At 26.3% G+C, this 22386-nt stretch overlaps 1 protein-coding gene and 1 long non-coding RNA gene across 2 annotated transcripts in view; one reads left to right on the top strand and one right to left on the bottom strand.

Moving 5' to 3' along the window:
- Positions 1–1035: 1035 nt before the first annotated feature.
- On the bottom strand, positions 1036–4096 carry LOC136090100 (uncharacterized). Its single transcript, XR_010643162.1, has 2 exons — positions 3455–4096; positions 1036–1349 (listed from the first exon to the last, which is right to left on the bottom strand). It is a non-coding gene; the product is annotated as an uncharacterized LOC136090100 (long non-coding RNA).
- A 4075-nt stretch (positions 4097–8171) lies between these two features.
- Positions 8172–22386, top strand: part of LOC136090102 (uncharacterized) — a 42586-nt gene continuing 28371 nt past the window's right edge. The window contains exons 1-2 of the mRNA XM_065816205.1: positions 8172–8455; positions 18559–18592. Coding sequence (XP_065672277.1) covers positions 8209–8455; positions 18559–18592 — 281 coding nt within the window. The 5' untranslated portion in view covers positions 8172–8208. The remainder of the gene's footprint in view (positions 8456–18558; positions 18593–22386) is intronic.

The following is a 22386-nucleotide window of genomic DNA, read 5'->3' as shown; positions in this document are numbered from 1 at the left end:
AAGTTATTGACGTTTTTATTTTGTCCGATAACTTCCGCATCACCCGTTAATTTGTGTTGTATAAAGCAAATCAGAGGTGTTTAGAGCAATTTGTAAGACAAAAAAAATGTATATATACATTATATGTAATTTCGAAATTACTAAAAACTCCTCTGGTTTTCAATAAAAACTATACTATACAAATTAGTGGACGTGGAAAGCTTACTTTAGTTCAAAAAAAAAATGCACATACACTTCTAAATCTGGTATCTACAGGAAATACAACGTAATATAAAGGTTTGCAATAAAAAGAATATTTTTTGTAGAAAATTCATGTTTTTTTTTTGCATAAGCATAACACTTGTAAGCATATGGAGGCTCAGATTTAAAAAAAAGATAAGAAGTTACTTCAAAATACAGATTTTTTTTGGCGCATTTCCATTATTTTTGGGAATCTCAAAAGTGCATGAAAACCATTTAATGAAGTTATTGTGTTGCAAACATTTTTATGCATAAACTTAAACCTATACTATGCAATAAAATAAGTTTTCTTTAACCAAACAAAACATCTTAGCGAAAGAGATATATTTACGTGATTATAGTTTATTTACGTGATAAACATTGTATCAAGCTAAAAAAGAATCCATATGCCCCTAACTAAAGTTTAGACCCATGGCTCATTTAAAAAATGTTATTTCACTGAAACATATAAACCCAGATAAGTCATACCAACATCACGCGTTGTCCATCAAACAGCAAAGTAAACCTCAACTTAGTAGTGGTTGCTTGCAGCCTTATTGGGAGTGAATCAAAATTTAAAAAAAAAAGAAAAAGAAAAAAAGTTGGATTCGGCACCACCATCCGCCTTAAAAATACTTTAGGGAACCTGATAACAATGTCTGCACCAAATATAAGGGTTCATTAAGGGATGGTCCTATTGCGACAACAAAAAAACACCACACGCTACTAATCAAAAGATGATAGCGTGGCACTTTTTGAAAATTTTTTTATTAATAAAATTTTAAAAACATCATTTAAATAATTTAATAAACATCATTTAAATGTTATTATTTATTGAAATTTATATTTAAAGTATTCATATAAATATTTATTTAAAACATGATATTTAAATTTATTTAAAAAAATCTGCCGATTTTTTGTTGAGGATCTTTTTCACCATCCTCTTCACTCCCCTTCTAACTATTGTTATTTTTCTCATCGATTGTTATTTTTCTCATCGATTGAAACATCAATCATTTACATACCTCACCACATTTGACCATCATAGCGATCTCTTGCCTTGTTAAAACATGGAGCCACTTTCGATTCAATTTCTTTTGTCGCATCGTTGATCCAGGAAAAAGTTGACACTAAATATAATAAAATGATCACTTAACATTAATTTATTCAAACCTATAATTATGTTCAAAAACTATAGTTATTAGATGAGTTCACACATAAATTAAGTAAGAAAATTCAACTTATAATGAGTAAACAATCATATAATAAGTAAGAAAATTCAACTTATACTGAACAAACAGTCTTATAATAAGAAAGTTCAACTTATAATGAGTAAACAACCTTATAATAAGTAAGAAAGTTCAACTTATGATGAACAAACAATCTTATAATAAGTAAGAGCTTTATAGAATCATATAAATATCTGCATATTAATAACTTATAATATAAGTAAACAAGTAAAGGTTGCAGCCAGCCTCCAACCATTATCACACTGTTGTAATGTTGCTTCTCTTTCACTTTTCTAAATATACTATAATAGGTGCAGCTCTAAAGAGCGTCTCTTATGCAATCTACTTAAATTTATTCTTTTATTACTCATCATTCAATTTAGTCTTATCCTTTAACTGCGACTATTCCTAAGTGCTCTAAAAATTCTTATTTGCCTAGTTTTTTTCTTGAACATATGTTCTTTGGAATTTTCTCTCTCCATCTTGTTTTTCTTGGTTCATATAATTTGCCATCTGTCAATCAAATCATCTGTGAGTCGTTATCTTTCTTCATAAACTTCATCTTGGCTCTTCCAGTAACTTCCAACTCTAGTAGTGGTTGCTTGCAGCCTTGTTGGAAGCAAAGATTAAAGAAGTAACTGTTACAATAAGTAAAAAAAAATTGTTAACATCTATATATATTTTGAATATTTTGGAAGTATAATTTTTTTTGTTACTTATTGTTTTTGCCTTAAAATCAAAATTTTTGTTATTGTTGTTAAATCAAATTCTGAGTATGAGCAGACAGTTTGACCGACTCCTATTTATACAAAAATGTTTAGAGTAGATCTGAATTAAACTTAGATCTAATCAGAGTAGATCAGAAATTAACATTTTTGAGCAGTTTTTCCAGGTTAAAGCTTGTTTGCCGCGACTTCCAGTCCTGTTGATATTTTGCTGCAGTTCAAGTGCCAGAAATTTTTTAAGACCTGAGAAACATGAACATAGATATCCCTCCTTCAAGCTTCATTTATAAATGTTTTATCTCATTCATATTGTAATCTTTTGCCAAAAGGTGTTCCTCTTGGCAATCAAACACATGGTTATACTCACATAATCGGAGTGTACACATTATCATAATCGCAGCAAAGAGGTAAAAAAAATTCTTTGCTGCAGTTATGATGATGATAACACATTCCAATCAACAGGATCACAACAAACACGTGCCTATAATCTTAAATTATCATTATTCAAGATTAGTCAAATTATAATGGATAAAAGTCAATTCACGCAGAATGTATGCATTCATAAGATGAGTGTCCAAATCCACTTCTGCAGTTTTTTCTTCAGTTTTCTTTTTCCTTTTTTTTAAAAAAAATTAACAGTTGTTAACAAATATTACCTAACCAAAAAATAAACTTTGCAAGATTTTTCCAACTTTATACTTAAAACTTAAATGCCAATAATAACAAATTAAACAAAAATGTTGCCTGCTTTTTATGCTTTTTAATGTTTCAATAAAATATTTAGAGATTATTTAAATCAAATGTTTTGAAAAGATAAACTGTCATGATAATTATAATAAAAGTCACCAAAACAAATCATAAACTAAGATAATAAATTATGATACATCAGTAAACAACATCAGATAAAATAAAAATATTCTTTGCAATCAGACTAAAAAAAAGCACAAATATTAAAATAAAAAAGAAATAAAAATATTACAAATATTACAAATATTAAAATAAGAAAGTTAATTGTTAAACAAAGTTAACATTTATTTCATAAATTGAATTTATCAAAGAGAAACACAAAAACAATGAATATATAATGAAATAATTAAAAACTTGAAAATAAATACAGCTGTATTAAAGATTAATATTTTAAATTATAGCAGAACTATGAGTTAATAAAAGTGCATACATTTATTAATGTTTGAACACTTTTTTCACTTGAACTCTTAAAGTGTAGAAACTTTTTGCATTTGTTCAAAAATAACACATGTCATTGGAAAAATTAAAAATTACCTTATGCGCAACAGGAAATTTTGGAGTTTTAAGCTTCCTTGACAGTTTATTGCTTTTTAACTATAAGCTTTAAATCTTTATTTTTTGTAAACATGCTATAGATGGATGGTATATTCCTGATAACGCAGATTTGACAACTTTTATTGCATAAACATTTTTTCTCTTATGTAAGGTGTTGAGTTTTATTTTTAAAAGGGAAGCAAAAAGGGTGATCCTAGGTTTGTGACAAATTATTTGTACACATTGCAACTGTATTACATAAAACCTCTTTAGTTGTGACTTGGATTGACCAATACATTTCATTGAAATACAATGCTTTGATTGAAATACATTTATTGAAGATCTTCACATCAGTTACAATGATATTAAATCGAAAAAACCTTTACTTAATAAACTGGAAGGATAAGGTCCTTATTGCTTCTGGACTTCAATTATTATTTAAATCCAGAAGCAACATGGGTACCACTTATAAAAGTGGAGCTATGCTTTACCTTAAATATTTTAATATAAAAATTATTACACTATAATATAGTCTATATTACTATAGAAATTATTGTGGGATTTATTGGAGAAAACCATTTTTTTTGGTAGATAACTACAAAAAAAAAATGAAAAATCTAGATTGAATATATTATATTTCAATCTAGATTTTTCAATTGTTTGTGTAGATATCTACCAAAAAAAAAGGTTTTTTTGGTAGATATCTACACAAACAATAAATTCCAATAAATACCCCAATAATTTTATATATTATTTAATAAATTTATTTAATATAAACTTCTAATAGTTAAATTGAGTTAATGAATTGACTATGAGTCAGTTTAAAATAGAGTTAAAAATATTAAATTCAATATAAAATAAAAATGGAGAAAGTGATGGTACTCGCTTTATTAAAAAAAATGTTATTAGTACTTGCAACTTAAATTAGATAAATAAAAATTTTAACATCTCTAGGACTTAGGGACGTATGGTCCGCTAATGTTTTGCGACAATATATAGAATAAAAAATAATCCGGTAACCGAAAAATACGACCTAATTCTGAGGGATGTTAAAGTCTGCTAACCTTGTGTGTGTACAAAGTAATAAGATCCGTTCAACGCATTTTTTGGATATTAATTAACTAATTTGCATGTTAAATAAAAAATCAAACTTTAATCGAGTAATACCTTGTTAACTCAAGTTATACATTTTTAAACTTATCTAAAACTTTTAATTGCTCTTTTTCTTGGTTTTAATTGTTGATTTTAAATGTTTTTTTTTTTGTATTATTAATTTATTTGAGCTTTTAATTACATCTGTTTATATTACGCATTAATACTCAGTATTATATAACATTGTTATATAAATACAAATGCAATAAATAAAGGCAGCAAATTTATATAGATATAATACTATTATATCTATATAAATTTGCTTATATTATAATAGTTAAATAAATTTTAGATGTTAGTGGTTAGTATTTATTTTTGTTTATTTTTTATTGAGAAAATCTGTCACAACTTTACATACCTACATATATGCGTTACTTGTATTATCTGAATAAAATAGATGGTTGACTATCAAATTGAAAAACTTAAGTCATTCAATCTAATGAGTTTAAAAGATAAACAGAGACAAAAGCAAAAAAACAAACAAACAGATGATCTTAATAAAAATGGATCTGAAGCCAATAAAAAATAGAAAGAATGTGCAATTTTAAAAAGATATTGAACGTTTGATACGTTTCTTTTCCAAAAAATGAATTAATAATGTAATTTTATCTATGGTGAAGATGTTTGTAACTTTTAAAAGTAAATTGTAATAGAATAAGCATTTCCAAATAATAAAATAAGAACTTTTGAAATAATTAATATAACAGAATAAGAAATTGTAGTTTCTCATTATAAAAAGCTATAAAAATTTGTAAAAGTAAAGTAGTTAACTTTTAAATCAAAACCAAGTCCAAAAATTATATATATTGAAACACTTTAAAAGACTTTAAAAGACTGCTGTTATCAAAGAAAAGTTTAAATTTACATTTTAGATACATAAAATGGCCATAACAGAACAGGAGTAAGAAACTCAATAAGTTTGAATTAAGAAAATACAAAATTGCACCAGAGGGAAGCATACATTTTGTAAACATTGTTGTTAAAAACTTTTTACTGTTTAAACATGGCAGACTGTTGCTAATATATCCAATTAAAAAAATCATTATAAGAGCTATACATCATTTTATGGACACATTTGGGATATCATGCTGATCTGATGCTGCATAATACACAATCAAACTAAATTTTAATGACACGGAAAATTATACCAACCTACTTATTGCAAATTAATCTAGTTCAAAACAAAAATTTTTAACCTACAACATGTCAGATAAATATATATAGTTCAAGAAAGTTATCTATCAGCATTTCGCAGTCTAACAATATAAGGAAAATTATACTTTTAATAAGTTTTTTTATGAGAGTAATTTAATCACAATTCTTATGGAGGACAAGTTTCTATACAAAGTGACCACGAGCTCTAATTATACATTTCACACATGTTTTTCTCAGAAATATCTCCTTGAATACAAATACTATGAATAACGCCGTAGAATATTAGATTGTAGTAAAAAATATCTCAAGTATAGATGTACATACTACTAATACTCTATCATATCCCATTATGGTTCGCATTCAATTCAAAAATTTACCCATATATGTCTGTGTGTGTGTGTGTGTGTGTGTGTGTGTGTGTGTGTGTGTGTGTGTGTGTGTGTGTGTATATGTGTATATGTGTGTGTGTATATATATATATATATATATATATATATATATATATATATATATGTATATATATATATATATATATATATATATATATATATATATATACATATGCATATATAATAATAATAATAATAATAATAATAATAATAATAATAATAATAATTCATATATAAATCAATGAAAAAGCAAACAATCTACAATCATCTATAGCTTCAATCACTTATATAAGAATTAATTTAAAAGATTCAACTAATCATCACTAACAACAATGAAACTGAGCAAACTAATTATTGAAACAGAGTTAATAAAAAAAGAATAAAAAATAAAATATTAAATAATGCACCTGAGGCATAATGGTCACACTGACGGCAGGAACTTTTTTTTGATTATTCTTTTAAGGTGCTCTGTTGAATTAATCTAATTTTTTTTTTTGAGTTTTTTTGTTTAGATCCTGCAACCTAATATAAAAATCTAATGAATAAATATAAAATTTTTTTTTAAGGCAATAATAAGTATCTAATGAATATCAATCAAAAATAATAGATAAAAAATAATTTGATCTATTAGATAAATTAAAAATTTTTTTTTCAAAGAAAATATTCTCTACCACTTCCACGACATATGTATATAAAAAGACATATTGAAATATTAGAAAAACTTTGTTTTGTACCAATTAAACCTTAAAAAGATGCAAACCTTCAGGCTACACACAAATTTGTTATAATTGAAGAATTTTTTACTACCACAATCAGAAGACCTATATTATAAACTTGTACCACATAAAACGTTCCTGATATTTTGTCAACAAAAAAAAAAGCACGAAGAGTATATAATGTTCGCATTTGTTTCACAATTTTTTCGCACCTAACGTAAAATTTTTTGATTATAAACAACTACAGGCTTAGCTTTTAAAGTTTCTTATGGTTTATGTTTATACATTAGAAAAATTTCACTTGATGTTATTAATTTTTATTCAGTTTATTTCATTCTTTACTAAAAACAAAATAATGGTGGGAAATTGAGGATTGAGGGAAAGAATAATTATTTTCCCTCAATCCCTTTCTTTTGCTTTATATTTTTTTAAATTATAGTCACAATTTTTTAATTAAATATAATTTATTTATGGAGTTTTTTTTTTAAAATTAAAGTTATCAGTTTGTTTTATTAGAAACTAGTTTAAAAATATATAAAAATGTGACAAATCTAATTTAATTGTACATCCAAATTTCTAAAATGGTTCACAAATCACTGTTAAGTATTGAAATTTGTATTAATTTTATATTAAGTAATGTTTTTCATTTATCCTTTCATCAAAAGGTGTAACTAGAAGTATGATCAAAATAAACTACCTATTTATTTGATTTTCATTAATCATGCTGAGGGGACATCCATAAAATACGCACGAAGTAGAACCACTGGTTTAGAAGCCTCTTTCCCTTGTACGCCTATATGCTTTAAACAATCCCCTTTCTCTTTGCATACGTACATACGCATAATTTTTTACAAAGTATATAACTTTTCAAAACATTAAGTACAAAAAAACTTTTAGTTACTTTGACATTTCTCTGTTACGTAACACAATAATAATTTAAACTTCTGGAATTCAATGCATTTGATGAAGAAAAAAAAAAAGAGAAATCCAGTTTTAGGAGAGATAGATAACAATAGATACATTTAAGATAAGAGAACATTTTTAAGTAACCCCCTCCTCCAATACCTGCATACGAAATTTATGGAAGATCCCTAAAGTTATTTTGATAAAATTTTTTAGTTTTAATTGTAAACCAATTTTTTTTTTTAAATTATCATTGTTAGTTTTTTGTTTTTGTTATATTCTGTTGCTATAATTGAAATATTTTTACATTTATTTGAAAATATAAAATGTAAAATTTAAATTAGAAATAAGGTCAGTATTGTCTTATGTCATATTTGAAAGTTCCTTTTTTTTTTAGTTTGGTTGTATAAAATAAATAAAATGGTGTTGTAAACAGAACATGGCTAAAAACTATGGAGATTATGTCTATCGTTGTAATATTATAACAATTATTAATTATTTGACAGAAGATGATGTTGAAAAACTTTTATATTTAAACGCTGTCAATCCAAATGATGTTACATCGCCTATGCAGTTAATAAAAATTTTAGAACAGCGTGGTGTTGTTGGGTCCAATAATTTGAATAAATTTGCCCAGCAACTTAGAACAATAAGAAAACCTTTACTTGCTGATATTCTAAAATCTGGTGAGCTTTTTTTTTTTCCTAATGATTTGGAAAACAAAAACCATTTAAATAAATTCTTTTATAAATTTGAAGAACTTTTTTTCTCAGAGAATGAAATTTGCAGAATAGTTTTATATATTAAATTTAAAAGTTCTCTTCTTGAATTTCCAGTGTTATTGGAAGGAACTAATAATCTATATTTTCTTGTAAATTTGGTTAGCAAAGTTAAAGAACTAGCCAAATTCATAAAAACCAGCTAAATTTGATGCCAGTACATTACAATCTAATTTTACGAACTCTCACTATTAACAAATACCTTGTGTTAGCGTGCAAAAACTCGGTTTTGCTGAGAGTTTTGGAATCTGTTAAGTTGCCATCAAATGTATTTGCTTCCATATGTCAATAATCCTAGAAGTGAATTTTCTTTAAAAGGTTTGGCCAAAACATTTTGTAATTTTTTTGATAACAATGAAACAAGTAAATAACGGGTAACTTTTGATTAATAATTAATGTATCAGCTTGTAAATTATTATATATAACATTTCAAATATTATATAGACTTATTGCTGACTCAAGATAAATATAAAACAAAAATATTAAATATTTTGATCTTTTACTGATTTGGCAACAATATACGTTCATATAAAAAAATTTAGTTCTATAATTTGTTTAGAAACACAAAAATATGAAACTGGAAACTAAAAATTGTATGAAAAGAATTGAGACAATGAACTACTCTAGAAAAGCGACTACACTACATTAATTCGCTCAATGAAAATTGGAACCATCAACTCCAAAAATAACATTATCTCGCTTGGCAGTTACACTTTAAACTGCTGCAAAACTAAAAATGGCTATGACAAAAAATGTTACTTTTTTGTAAACATGTGTCATTATATTTTAAAGAAATACGATTACTAGAAATTACTAAATTGATTGGTAATTTTTTACTGACTTTTTATTGGTTATAACAAGGTGTTCCCATTTTGCCCTATGGATACAAAAACATAAACAATTATAGAAGTTCATGCATTTAATTACTTTACATTAAAACCTAGCGACCCCAATATTTTGTTAAGCAACCCTATTAGCGGTTGCGACCCATAGTTTAAGAAGCTTTGATGTAGAGTGTAGAAAACAGATATTTTAAAATCCTTTTACTACTTGCTTGCAAGTAAATACTTCACCAAAGCTGATAAGCTTTGGTTGCAGATGAAAGCATACTTTTGTCAAATCGCTAAACTTTGTGTCTGCATAAAACTGTTGAAGTGATTAGCACGTTTATGGAATGTGTCAAGTGTCTATTTATGATTAAAATAAAATACAATCAAACAACTACAATAATATTCATTGTTTAGTTTACACATTACTAAATAATAATATTAACAATTTAACAATAAGGGCATTTCATTTAACCCCATAGTGTATCGCTTCCTTACTGGTGTAAAAAAGTTATACAGTCTTGCGTTTTAATTACCAAGAGTTTGATGCCCATTTTTTTAAAAAATGAAAATTAATTAGTGCGATGTCAAAATTTTCACAATTTACATAAAAAAACTTATTTTTATTTAACATTTTATATCATCTCATTCAGAAAAAGATTCTTTAATACATAATTGAAAAATATTTAAGAAAGATTTATTCAATAATTAATGAAGAGCAAAAGAACAAATATTTCATTCTTTTTTACTCGTTTTACTTTTTTATAATTGTTTTACTTTTTTTTTTGGTTGTATATTAATTTTATTTAAAAAAAAGTTGAATGCTCACTAATAATATTAAGTAACTTGTGCAAATTTATATATGGCGGTTTAAATTTTATAACGATCAAAATTCTATACATATTTATATTAACTTTTCAAAATAGTTATAATGATAAATTGTGTCGTAAAAATTTAAAATTTATAATAATAAAATTTATTTATAAAACACCAACAACAACAAGCTATTTATTTTCCTTAAATCATTTTTGCAATATATTATTAATAATAATATAAATAACAATAATAATAGTTGTCATAACAATAATATAAAATAATAATAAAAGATAACAAAATTAATGCAAACTATTGTAATAGTAATAATAAGTATGTTTACAATTGTTACTATGAAAATAATAATAATAGTAATAATAATAATAATAACAATAACAATAACAATAATAATAATAATAATAAATATTATAATGGTAGTTATAGGCATAACACTATTTATAATAATAAGTTAATGATTTATTAGGATGGTATCACTCATACAGAAATCTGATCAAGGGAATGACACCATTTTTTAATACTATAAGTAATAGTAAGTAAAGACATATATTAAAACACATTGACCGTTAACACTACACAAACAAAAAATGCTAATGATAATTATAGTAATAACGAAAAGAAAATTAAAAGAATATTTTAATAGTAAGGATTCTAATGCCTAAAAGTTAAAATAAAATGTTTTTCAGAATTTTTTAAAAATAATTTGGTCAATAAATTTAGTCTTTAGTGTAAATTTATTGACATAATGACGAATTATTAAAAGCATACCATTATCTCGAGATTTCTATGAATGATTGCAGTCAATCAATACATCAAAATATTTGATAACTCTCAAAGTATGAAGCCGTTCATTATTAATTTTAAATTATATAATCAATAAATATAATTAAAGAAAAATTATACCTTAATAAAATGGTTAGAAGTGTACTAAAAATAAAATAGACATCAGTTTGAATGATTAAATGGGTCATTCGGTTCTTTTTAATATTTAACCTAAAAAACTTAAAAGAATATTTTAACCTGGCATTACGGATAACTTTTATTTAACCTTCTTCTAAAATAGTCTAACGAGAATTTAGAGAATTTGAAGAGTTGAACTCTCGTAATTTGTAAACACAAAACATAAAATGCTGGTGGTTATAAAAAGTAATTAAGAGAAAGTGTTAAATTATTGATGTCTTTTTAAGTAGTAAGCACTAATTCTAAAATCTTTCAGAGTCAGTATCATAATCGGAAAGTAATAGTTCATATCTCTTTTCAATTTCTTTATTAACGACAATAATGTTAGCGAAAATTTCTAAGTATATTAAAGTACTTGTTTTGCATTATTTCTATTATTTGTGTTACCCAATATCCTCGGCTAGTCTACTTTTTTTATACTTCCTACGTTTGTTTTTTCATTATTTGTTCTTTTCGAAACCTATAAATGTTTATTTTGAATCTCAAATGTAGAAGATATTCAAAATTACTAATTCACCAATGAACTTATTTCCATGAATAATGTCTTTCGTTCCTTTCCACAAGTCTTATTCTATCAGCATTTTTCATTTGGGAAGGCTTTGTTTCACAAACAATATAGGATTAAGTGGAATTCTTATCTGTGAGAACATTTTATTTTTCATCTAATTATTAAGATGCTCCAAGGAGATCTAACATTCTTGTCACAAAGCATTGCGGATAAGTATTTAATTAAGAATTTCACGCCTCCTTTTTTTGCAAGTATAACAATACCACTGCACCACAGCTACTCGCTATCTTTTTTTCATAATATCTCAACTAATAACATTCATTATCTTCAAATCAAACATAGTAAAATTAATCTTATAGCTAACTTTATGAGTTTCTGCTTAAATCATTAAACGTTAGAGGTTTAAAATTTGGGACTTTAACTTCTCTTTATTTGTACAATGCAACTCGGACTCTTTTCCATTTTGAAGCGTCACTGGGCAACAAAAAAGGATTTTTGATAATTTTTTTAAATCATATTTTGTTTACTTATCAACAGTTAATTTTGAAAGTAACAAAGCTGTTTAGTTAATAGTCTTTTTATTATTGTAGAAAGTTATCAACTTTCAGTGCTTTAAATGCTGCTTTGGCCAGTGCTTCTAGATGCTGTTGGGCTTATTCCGCTACTCTGACTAGTTCTTTTTATGGCTCGACAGATGCCAAATATACCAAAAATGTTTTTTTTATAGATCATTTATTAAACTCTATTTTATTTTCCAGTTTAAATGTTTTTTCTTTTTAATGTCTGACAGAAATTTTTGAACTTATTTTCGAATTTAAAACTTATAAATAGTTTGTAAAACTAATAATACCAAGTAATAGTTTGTTTTAAACTGTTTAATTCCATTTTGGATTTTTTTTTCTTACTATTTGTACTATTTGCTATGTAAGTTTACAACATGCAAACCCACTGGGGCTTGAAATCTGATTTAAAATATCCTTTTCATTGTGTCTCTTCATTTTGAAAGTTCTGTTCGGGGTTGTTTGTTTACAATATTTAAGAATTACAAAGATAACTGCAAACAAGTAATTTTAGTTTTAAAATAATTTTTTAATAATTTATTTTTACAAAATTTAATTTTACAAAATCAGAAAAATAATAGTTGATAAATATTTAGATTAAAAATATATAAAGGTCAAATCAATAACCAGTGATATAAAAATATTTAGCCATTTCTAGCATCCTTTAAAATCATCTTTTTTTCTTAAAGTCCTTCTTGCATCTTGTGTAGTCAAACAAACAGTTGAAATTTCAAATAACAATAAGATGTGTATTATTTTGGTTGTGGTTGATTCACTTTTCACATCAGCTTTTTAACAAAACTACCACAATGGTTATATTATAGTCTTTATTAAAAAAAAACAAGAAAAACAAGAGATTTTTGTTTTTGTTCTGAAAAATACTTATTTATGCATAATAAAAAGCTGACAATATGAGTTTTAATTTAAGTTGATGAGTTGAGGGAGGTGGTTGGTTTCAGGTTCAAATTTTTTCGGCTTTCTCCTATATTAATATTTAAATCATTTAAAATAAGTATTGATTGCTCACTACAATTGTTTAAAGTGTCTATAAATTTAGAACAATAACTACTAATATTAAATATACAATAATTACTGTTTAAATAACATTACATAGTAAAATACAAACTATAAAATAGTTTTTACAAATGGTTAAAGAAAATCTTTTTTCAATTTGGACTTAAGTTTAAAAATACCAACTATGTTTGTTTACCTTTTACTAAACTTTTATAAATTTCACAGTGCATTCATGAGTCATTTAAATAAAAACAATAAATGTGTCACATTTAATGATAAAAATTATTGTCGAATATGTATATACAATTGTAAACATAAAAAGTTAGTTACATTGACAATATATATTCAATGTTTAATTGTGTAATACATAATAATGTTAAGTTGATTATTTCTAGCATCTTGTAGAATGAATTTTTTAAATTAGCTTTTCTAGTATCTAAGTACAATTTTTTTTTTTTGAAAGTTGATACGTTTGCAAAATTAATTTGTGCAATTTTGAGTTGCTGGACTTGTTTTCGTATCGCTTTTGATTAGTGGAAAAAGTAAAACATTGTTGGAAACACTGAGGGGCGTAAGGGTTTATTTTTGTTCATTAAAAAAAAAACTCAACTTTTAATTGTTTTAACAATCTTTAATTGTGCTTTTATATTTACACGTAAAAAATTTTCTGTATATCTTAATGAATTATTCTTGTCTCAAATATAAAAGAAAGCCAAACAGTTTTAATAATATAAATTTTTTTTCATATATGTTTCTCTAAAGCATAATGCTACGTACTGTATCCAATACTTTAAAATGGTAAAGTATAATGCTAAAGTTAAGCGACCTAAAATAATTTAATTTTTGACTTTTTTTTCTTAAACTTATTCACTGCCAACCAAACTGCCAGCATCCACTATAAAGGTATAAAGTATATGAGTTACTATAAAATAAAGAGTAGCGTTAAAAAGCAAGGAAAAAAAAAAGCAAAACCAGTCAAAATCAAGTGTCAAATTATATTTAAAACTTTTTCAAAAACAAAAACTTTAATACCTCTGTAATTCACATTTCTAGATATATGCAAATGATTAAATAAAAAATTTTAATTCTTCAAATTAGTTGTATTGTAATAATGCTCACCTTCCAGCAAGAACCATGTTTATCAACGGCATCTATATTTTGTTAATTTTTTATTTATTTGTTTTATTTGTTTGAATTTTCATGCTATATTTTTCTATACAATGCTCTTATATCCAAAGATATTGGCTTAGCATAAGAACAACCTCTAATAGTCATTAAGGCTAATCCAAAGTAGTGTCCAATTTTGACCAACACCGCTGAGTTAGCGGTGCACAGTGGGACGAAATCCTGATTTTGTGGCCAAAAGTCCCAAATTACCTACATGAGGGTTTTCGAGGTCGCTGATTACGAATCTGAGGTCAGATTTAAAAAATTCAAAATGGCGGCTCCAATATGGCGGCCATAACTGTTCATTCGTTGAAAATATGAAATCTTATGTAGTTTGGTTTTCAAGGTCATTGCTTATGATTTAGGAGTTAAATTAGAGCAAAAGCATTGTAAAATTATTTCTAAATTTACACTATTAATAAAAAAACAAAAATTTGTTATTTTAATTTTATTATTTTTTTTAAATTGGTAAAAGATAGAGTCACATATATGTAAAAAAATCGTTTATTTAATCTTAGTAACAAAAATCACGTATGTCATATTCATCAATGTTCAAATCATTCAATTCAGAATCTGATGTTGAACCACTTGTATCTAAATGGGAATCGTTCCTTGTCTCTTGTCTGGTGACTTCAGGTTGTTTTAACAATTCTATAGCTTCTTGATGTAGAGATTTTGCCGGTCTCTGGGGCAATTTTGATTTTTTCATCATCTGTATCAAACCCGCTCAAAATTACCTGCAAAATTACATGAAATTGGTGAATTAAATTTTCATAGACTCCTGTTATTTCAGCAGATATAGCAGCATTTTGAAAAAAGCGGCGCGCTGTATTTCCATTGTTAGAGCTTCCATATCCTGGCTTTGGTTGATCAACGATAAGTCCCAGTTTTATCCTAAATTAAGTCTGTATTTCTTCCTTACGTATTTTCACATTCGTTTTATCTTCCTCTCGACGAGCTTGCCACTTTTCAGTTGTTAGCTTATACGACACATGCAAACAGCACTCGAAAAAGCGAATCCATGCATGCAATGTAGATATGCCAAATCTTAAATTATCTGTTGTAATGTCCATTTTTATAATGATGTTGATGTCATTAAATTCTTTAGAGGAAGCTTTGCACAGGAAGCAGTGTTGTGTAGAAGTGGTACCAGTTACTGCATTACAGACTTTACCGTCTATCATCGTAAAAGACATACAATAAGTTACTGAAATGGATTTTCCATTTTGTTCATTAGCATATGGTGCAAGACCCTCAATCTGCAGTTCAATGTTGGTAACTTCTTTCAATGTTGACTGTACATCTTCATGTACAAACTGCAATTGTATTGGTCTGCAGAATCGCGGAGATGATGGTCTTGGATTTTTCCACACAATAGTTACTTCACCTGTCTCGTGATTGTTGTGTATAAGAAATGCTTTCATCAGATTTTCCAGTCTCAGTAAATTTTTGTTTATAAATACTTTGACAGCTGCTTCCATCACATCCCCATTTACAGTGAAGTACTAATTTTTGCAGAATTTCTAGATTTAGAGTATCAATGACATCAACCTGAAGTTGTATAATTCTAGATGTAGTATGATCAAGTAAAGCCTGTAGTTCATTTTGTGCGCATGACTCACTAACAGTTGTGTACACAACTGATGGATGTTTTTTTGCTTTTTCTACTTCAAGGTATGATGGGTATAATTTGCATTTATGTGCTCTAGCTACATTTCTTGATAGTTTATAAGAGTGCTTTGATTCTCCTTTCTCAATCATTAAAGAAAGTGCTTTGTCTGGGGTTAAAGGTACTTCATTTTGTGAATGAACAGCGGATATATATTTTGAGGCTCTTGTTGGGGTTGTTAACGTGACATCTTTAACAACTTGAGCAGCATGTACTTGACCAGAAGTCCTTAAACTCATTTGAGCAGGATATGCCAATTCTTCTGTAGAAAAAGTAGAACGTATTTCTTGAGTCTTTCGCCTCTTTGATCTATCACTGGATGAAGCAAAGGATTGCGAAGGTCGCTCACATGTTCCTTTTTTTATTATCATTCTTCACAATCTTCTCAGGTGTTGTGCATTCAGTATTGGATAATTTTGAAAATTGTACAGTGTCCTTCAATCGTTCTTCATTTTTTTTCAGAAAAAATTCTTCCCGTCTTCCTACTGCTCTTCATCTCGATCGAAAATTTGCAAATAAGCGTGGTAATGACATTTCATCCTCGCCTACTTGTATCATATGTTCCGTTTTTTTGAAAATTGCATCTGTCAAAACATCAACGATGAATTTATATTCATTTTTTAAACTGTCTTTCACCATAAAGAATATATCTTTTCTTGACTATTCCACATTTGAAGATTTCTAAAAAAAATACTGTTATAACTGCTAAGAGTTCTTTGAGGACTATTTTATAAAATTTTAAGATGATCATAAAACGGAGGGAGAAGTAACTTGTAAAGCATATATTTAAAATAATAAATTATTGTATTAATTTTTTTAATTTATTTTTAATTATTGTATTAATGTAATTAGTGCCATTAAATAATGTTAGTTCACTTATTTCCATCACCATTATAAGGTATTATTGTATGTTAATAGATTAATGTTGCACCACGCATTCCTCCATAAAAACTAGTCTCACTATTAACATGGCACTCAATGACAGCCAGTTTTTTAATATTTTATATTCAACACTATACACTATCAATTCCTTGTCGAAAGAAGGTGGATAACCGCGGTTAAATTTTTAAAACTACATTAGAAAATCGATTTTAGATAAAAAATGTACAACTTTTTATGTTTACTTGTCGCTCGATTTAAATATTAAAAAAATTAAAATTAGCAATAACCGTGCATAACCATATATTCTACATACCTCCAGAAAGTGATTCCATTTTGCCGAATTCCAAATGAAAAAGTTTCTTCAGTTTAACAGCACATTAAAACAGGCAAGAATTTTTCGATGTGTCCACTTGTTTAGTGTGTACGAACGGAGGCTAAATGTGACCTGATGTACAGGCCATCCTAGAGCAGGTATATACCTGCCCTGTTTGGAATTTTGTTCTAGGACTATCTGTAAACAAGATCTGAACATAAAAAGATGAAAGTATAAAACTCAAAAATTTGACTTTTGGCCATGAAATCGGGATTTCGTCTAACGGTGCGGTGGCAGGATTTGAACTCGTATCGCACACCAGTTTGGGTATTAACCTTTTGTTTGACACTCTACCCAATTGAGCTATCTAGCCACAATTGTCAATTAGCAAGAGCTTGATTAAAGTCATCTCCGCTTACTTTGAAGCAAGTCAAACAGAGTTTGACAAGAAGTATTTTAAACTGCATAAAATTACCAAAAAGCACATGTGTATTCTTCTCTCTCGAGATATAAGACAATCTTTTGAGAAGATAATGTAGAGTACTACTCTTAAATCCGTGTGATATATAGATATAAGCAAAGTTGATCAAGCTAAAGTTAATAAATAAGTAAAACAAGCAAGTCAAAAAATGGAAAGAATAAGGAGAAAAAAAAAATTTAATAGACTAATAGTGCAGAGGAAAAAAGTTCTTTCTTTCCTATTATTACATTCCTGTTAATATTTAAATTTTTATCGTTTTTATTTTCTTAAAAAACAAAACGCTGTATATATAAAATTATAAAATGATATTATAAAAGCTTATTATATTATAAAAGCTTATTATATTATAAAAGCTTTTTTCATAAGTTTAAATAAAAGATGGTGTTATTATCTTACAAAATGGTTGTACAAAGTTAAAAACACCATGAATATATTTACACCTTTATACTTATACTAAAGTGTAAAGTATTCAATTTTTATTTTTCTAAGGATTTAAAAAAAAAAGATAGATAAATAATTGAATTTAGAATTTAATTATACTTTTATAAGCTGTTATTGGTGAGTTTATATAAAACTTCATTAATTAACTATTGAAATATTTTTTATTGAGATTTAGACCTCCAGTTTTTACTTGTTTTTATTGTTAAGAAAAAAATCATTTTTTACTTTTTAAATTTCTTTTTTGTAAAACTTTTTCCTTTACTGTTGCTATTATTTACTTTTTTTCATTATTTGTTATTTCATTTTTTCTAATATTCTTCCTCTACTATTTCTAATGTAATTTTAACCAATTTGTAGATTCTGATGATTTGCCTTTCGTCAAAAAAAGAGAGTAAGTTGTGTCATTTTTTTCTTATTTACATAATTGAAATTTGTTACTCGTAATTGAAAGGAACTTAACATCCGTGCATGAAAATATATATATTTTTTTTTTATATGGTTTTTTTAGTATGTTTAATAAACACACTGTTTTTTGTATCGGTAAACAAGCTTTAAAATATTGATTAGCATTTTTTTAAATCGTGAATAAAAAATGATTTAAAAAGGTTAGTAATAAATAGTAATTATAAAAAAGAATAATTAGTTTAAATGGAACAATAACCGAAAAAGATTTTTGCAGTAAAATTAAACAGGTTTATTTTGAACAATTTTTTATCTTAAAAGTTTTAATGTTGAAATCTTCATACTATTAACAAGGTTAAAAACAGCAGGGAATTTTTTGCATCTCCTCAGTTCCTGAAATAAATTAGTTTTTATTTCACTAAAAAGATGCATTTTTATTTCTTTTTAATTAACAACTTTAGTATTTTGCGGAGACGCAATATATATATATATATATATATATATATATATATATATATATATATATATATATATATATATACACACATATATATATATACACACATATATATATATATATATATATATATATATATGTATATATATGTGTATATATATGTATATATATGTATATATATATATGTATATATATTGGCACAGCCGATGTTGATTGTTACAAAACAATAAATCTGCTAAATTTTATATAGTTTTTATATTTATAAATAATACTGCGCTTAATAAATCTTCAGTACAATATTTTTCGTGTACTACATACTACTACTATGCACTAGGCAATCAAAAATTATTTTTCTATCATCAACAATCATCTTATTCAGGGCAGACTTTGAGGCTACTGGAAATTCCTTTCAGTGAAGATCAACCAATCGAATGAAAAACTGTTCTTAAGCTGAGTTGTAGGATGTTATAAGTGCTGTGCCTCATGGGTGGGGGTGGGTGGGTGTCACCAAACTGTCCCTTTTGCCTCCCCTTTCAAGGTTAGAGGGGAGTAAGGTCAAGGGGGGATGAAAAGGACAGTATGATATATCTAAAACATCAAAAAAAAAATGGTAATTTTTAGATTATAAAATGATCAGTCAACTTTTATGTTCTGTTTCCATCGATGACATATTAATTAAAATAATTAAAAATATAATACAATGATATAACAATTATATAAACTAGATGTCCGAAAAGTGAAGCAGCTTGTGCCGTTTTTACAAATGGCAATTTAAATTTGTAAACAATTATCTAACTTTTCTTTCCTTAAACAGGGCCGACGACACCAGGGGAGTTAGAAAGTTTTTTTTAAAAGGATTTTTTTTTTTTAAATAAAATTATAGATATGAAGGACTTTTTTTAGAAATTTACGATTGTGCTCCCCCACTTTGGAACCTGTGTCATCGGCCATGTTAAATAAAGTAAATATATTTTAAATGTAAATACTATTTATGTAAAAGTGTTAGGAGGAAATTAGTATACTCGTAAAGTAATAACTTATATTTCCTAAATTCATTTCCGATTAGAATTAAAGTTTTGAATAGAAAAGTAAAACGACAGACCCTTTTGAAGCATTTTTATGAATTATAATACTTTTTAATAAACCAAGGTTTATCAAAAAAACTTTTATAAGTATTTTATAATTATTAAAGTGTTTTTTTGAACTATCTTCAACTTATTGGGAACTTTTGATGCTCTAAACTTGCATATTTAACTTTTATTCCACACATCAGCTTCAGCTTTTGCTCTTGGCTATATTGATAGATAAAAAAAGTGGCTTCATTTTTTGTCCAATATATAAGTTTATATAAGTTTCAAAAGTTTATACAGTATATTGGTTCAGGGTCATTAAAGCAAAAAATGTTTAAGCAAAAAAGTTACTGGTTTCTATTAGCAAAAAAACTAATAGAAAAATTTTATGATAATAATGAATTTTTTATATATTTTAAGATACCTAAAGTAGTAAAATTAATAATATAAAATTGTTGACAAAAAATATATTTATTGATAAAAGGTTATTTAACTACAACGTTTTATAAGTTAACATAAAAACCAGGCTATATTATCTAAAATATTATTTAAATAAAAAGGAACAAAAAGAAAGTTCGCTTTAACGTCTTTTCGCTTTAAAACTTTTCGCTTTAACCACTGGTTACCATAGGTTGCACCTTCACTATCTCCCAGAGTTGCCCAAGTCTCATGGATTCAAATTTTTTTCCAAATAAAATAGTCTAAGGAGATCTTTGGCTATCTTAGTAAAAAGATGGATCTGGTCTCTTGAAGCATAATAAAGACATGTCGTTTTGAAGTTTAAACTACTAAAACTTGAATACAATTACTAGAACTTCTATTAGAGGAATATCATATTCCTCCAACAGAAGTTTTAATAAATATTCAACATGACTGAAAATCGCCACCTGAACTTACTTGAAGGTGCTAAATTCAATGATAAGAAGAAAACAACACAGTCATAATTATTTGATAACAGTTTTTTAATTTTAAAATATCGTCAGTCAAATTTTTTTTTCTTTTAAAGGCTTAAACTTTTTGAGGACCTTTTATTTCACAACAAAAATCAAGCAACCTTTATTATTATTTATTATTATTATATTTATATATTAGTAAATTTACTAACATTTCACTTGCAAAGTTTAAACTTTCACTGAAAAGATAAAAGCTGTTCAAATAGAGTTGCATCTTCTTTTGTATATATACTTCTTCAATAAACAAAAATAGTTTCATTTTTTTATTTATTGAGGAAGTCAAATGTTAGAGCAAAATCATCACCATCAGATACCCTTTTCATCTTTATTGTTGAGGGAAAAAAATGTACAAAATGTTGGAAATTTCTCGTCCCAGAAACAGCAATTGCTATTAAAGTCTATCAGTAAGTTTGATTCATTTTAGTTAAAATTGGATCAAACTGCATAAGTTAAACTAAACTTAGTATAAAATAAATATATAAAAAATGAACATTTTTACTAAACTGTATTAAAAAGTTGTTAATTAAAAATTTAAAACTTGTTAACTAGAATATCTTTTTCAAACTAGTCAGAGGATTGCAGCACCGTTTTTAGGTAGTTACATAATGCTTCTAAGAAACTGAATTGCTAAATAAGAATCAATAATTGTTTGATCTAAAATTAAAATTTTTTTTTTTTTTATGGCACTTCAAAACAATATATTTATGCCTCATAACTAATGTTACAAAACTATATTTATACATTACCGGGGTGTTAGCCAGAAAAAAAATTCATACAGCGTTTTAGCCAAATTGGGAATTTAGGTGCGGCTAAAAAAAAAAAAAGGTCATTACATTATGACGTTTAAAAAAGTAGATACAATTTTTTAGATACAATTAAGTTTCAATAAAAATTTTCTATTGTTGCTGGGTTATTCATAGGAATATTTTTCTGTTTTATTTTTCAGGAATATTTTTATACTTTATAAATGTTTAATTATAATTTTTTTTTTTTTTTTTTTTTTTTAAACATCTTCGCTTCCAACAAGGCTGCAAGCAGCCACTAATTAAAGTTGGAAGTTACTGTCAGAGAAAAGATGAAGATTGTAGAGCAAGATAACAATTGACGGACGATTTAAAAGATTGCAAATTATATGAATCAGGAAAGCAAGATGAAGAAAGCGAATTCCAAAGAGCTGATGTTCGAGGAAAAAAACTAGACGAATAAGCGTTTTTGGAGCACTTAGGAACAGTCACAGAAAAAGGATGACACTTAATTGAATGACGAGTAACACGAGAATGAATTTTAGTAGATGGCACAAGAG

Source organism: Hydra vulgaris, chromosome 13, assembly GCF_038396675.1.
Source record: "Hydra vulgaris chromosome 13, alternate assembly HydraT2T_AEP".
Classification (NCBI taxonomy): Eukaryota; Metazoa; Cnidaria; class Hydrozoa; order Anthoathecata; family Hydridae; genus Hydra; species Hydra vulgaris.
Note: the sequence above shows the minus strand (reverse complement) of the source record. Positions and strands in the feature narration are given on the sequence as shown.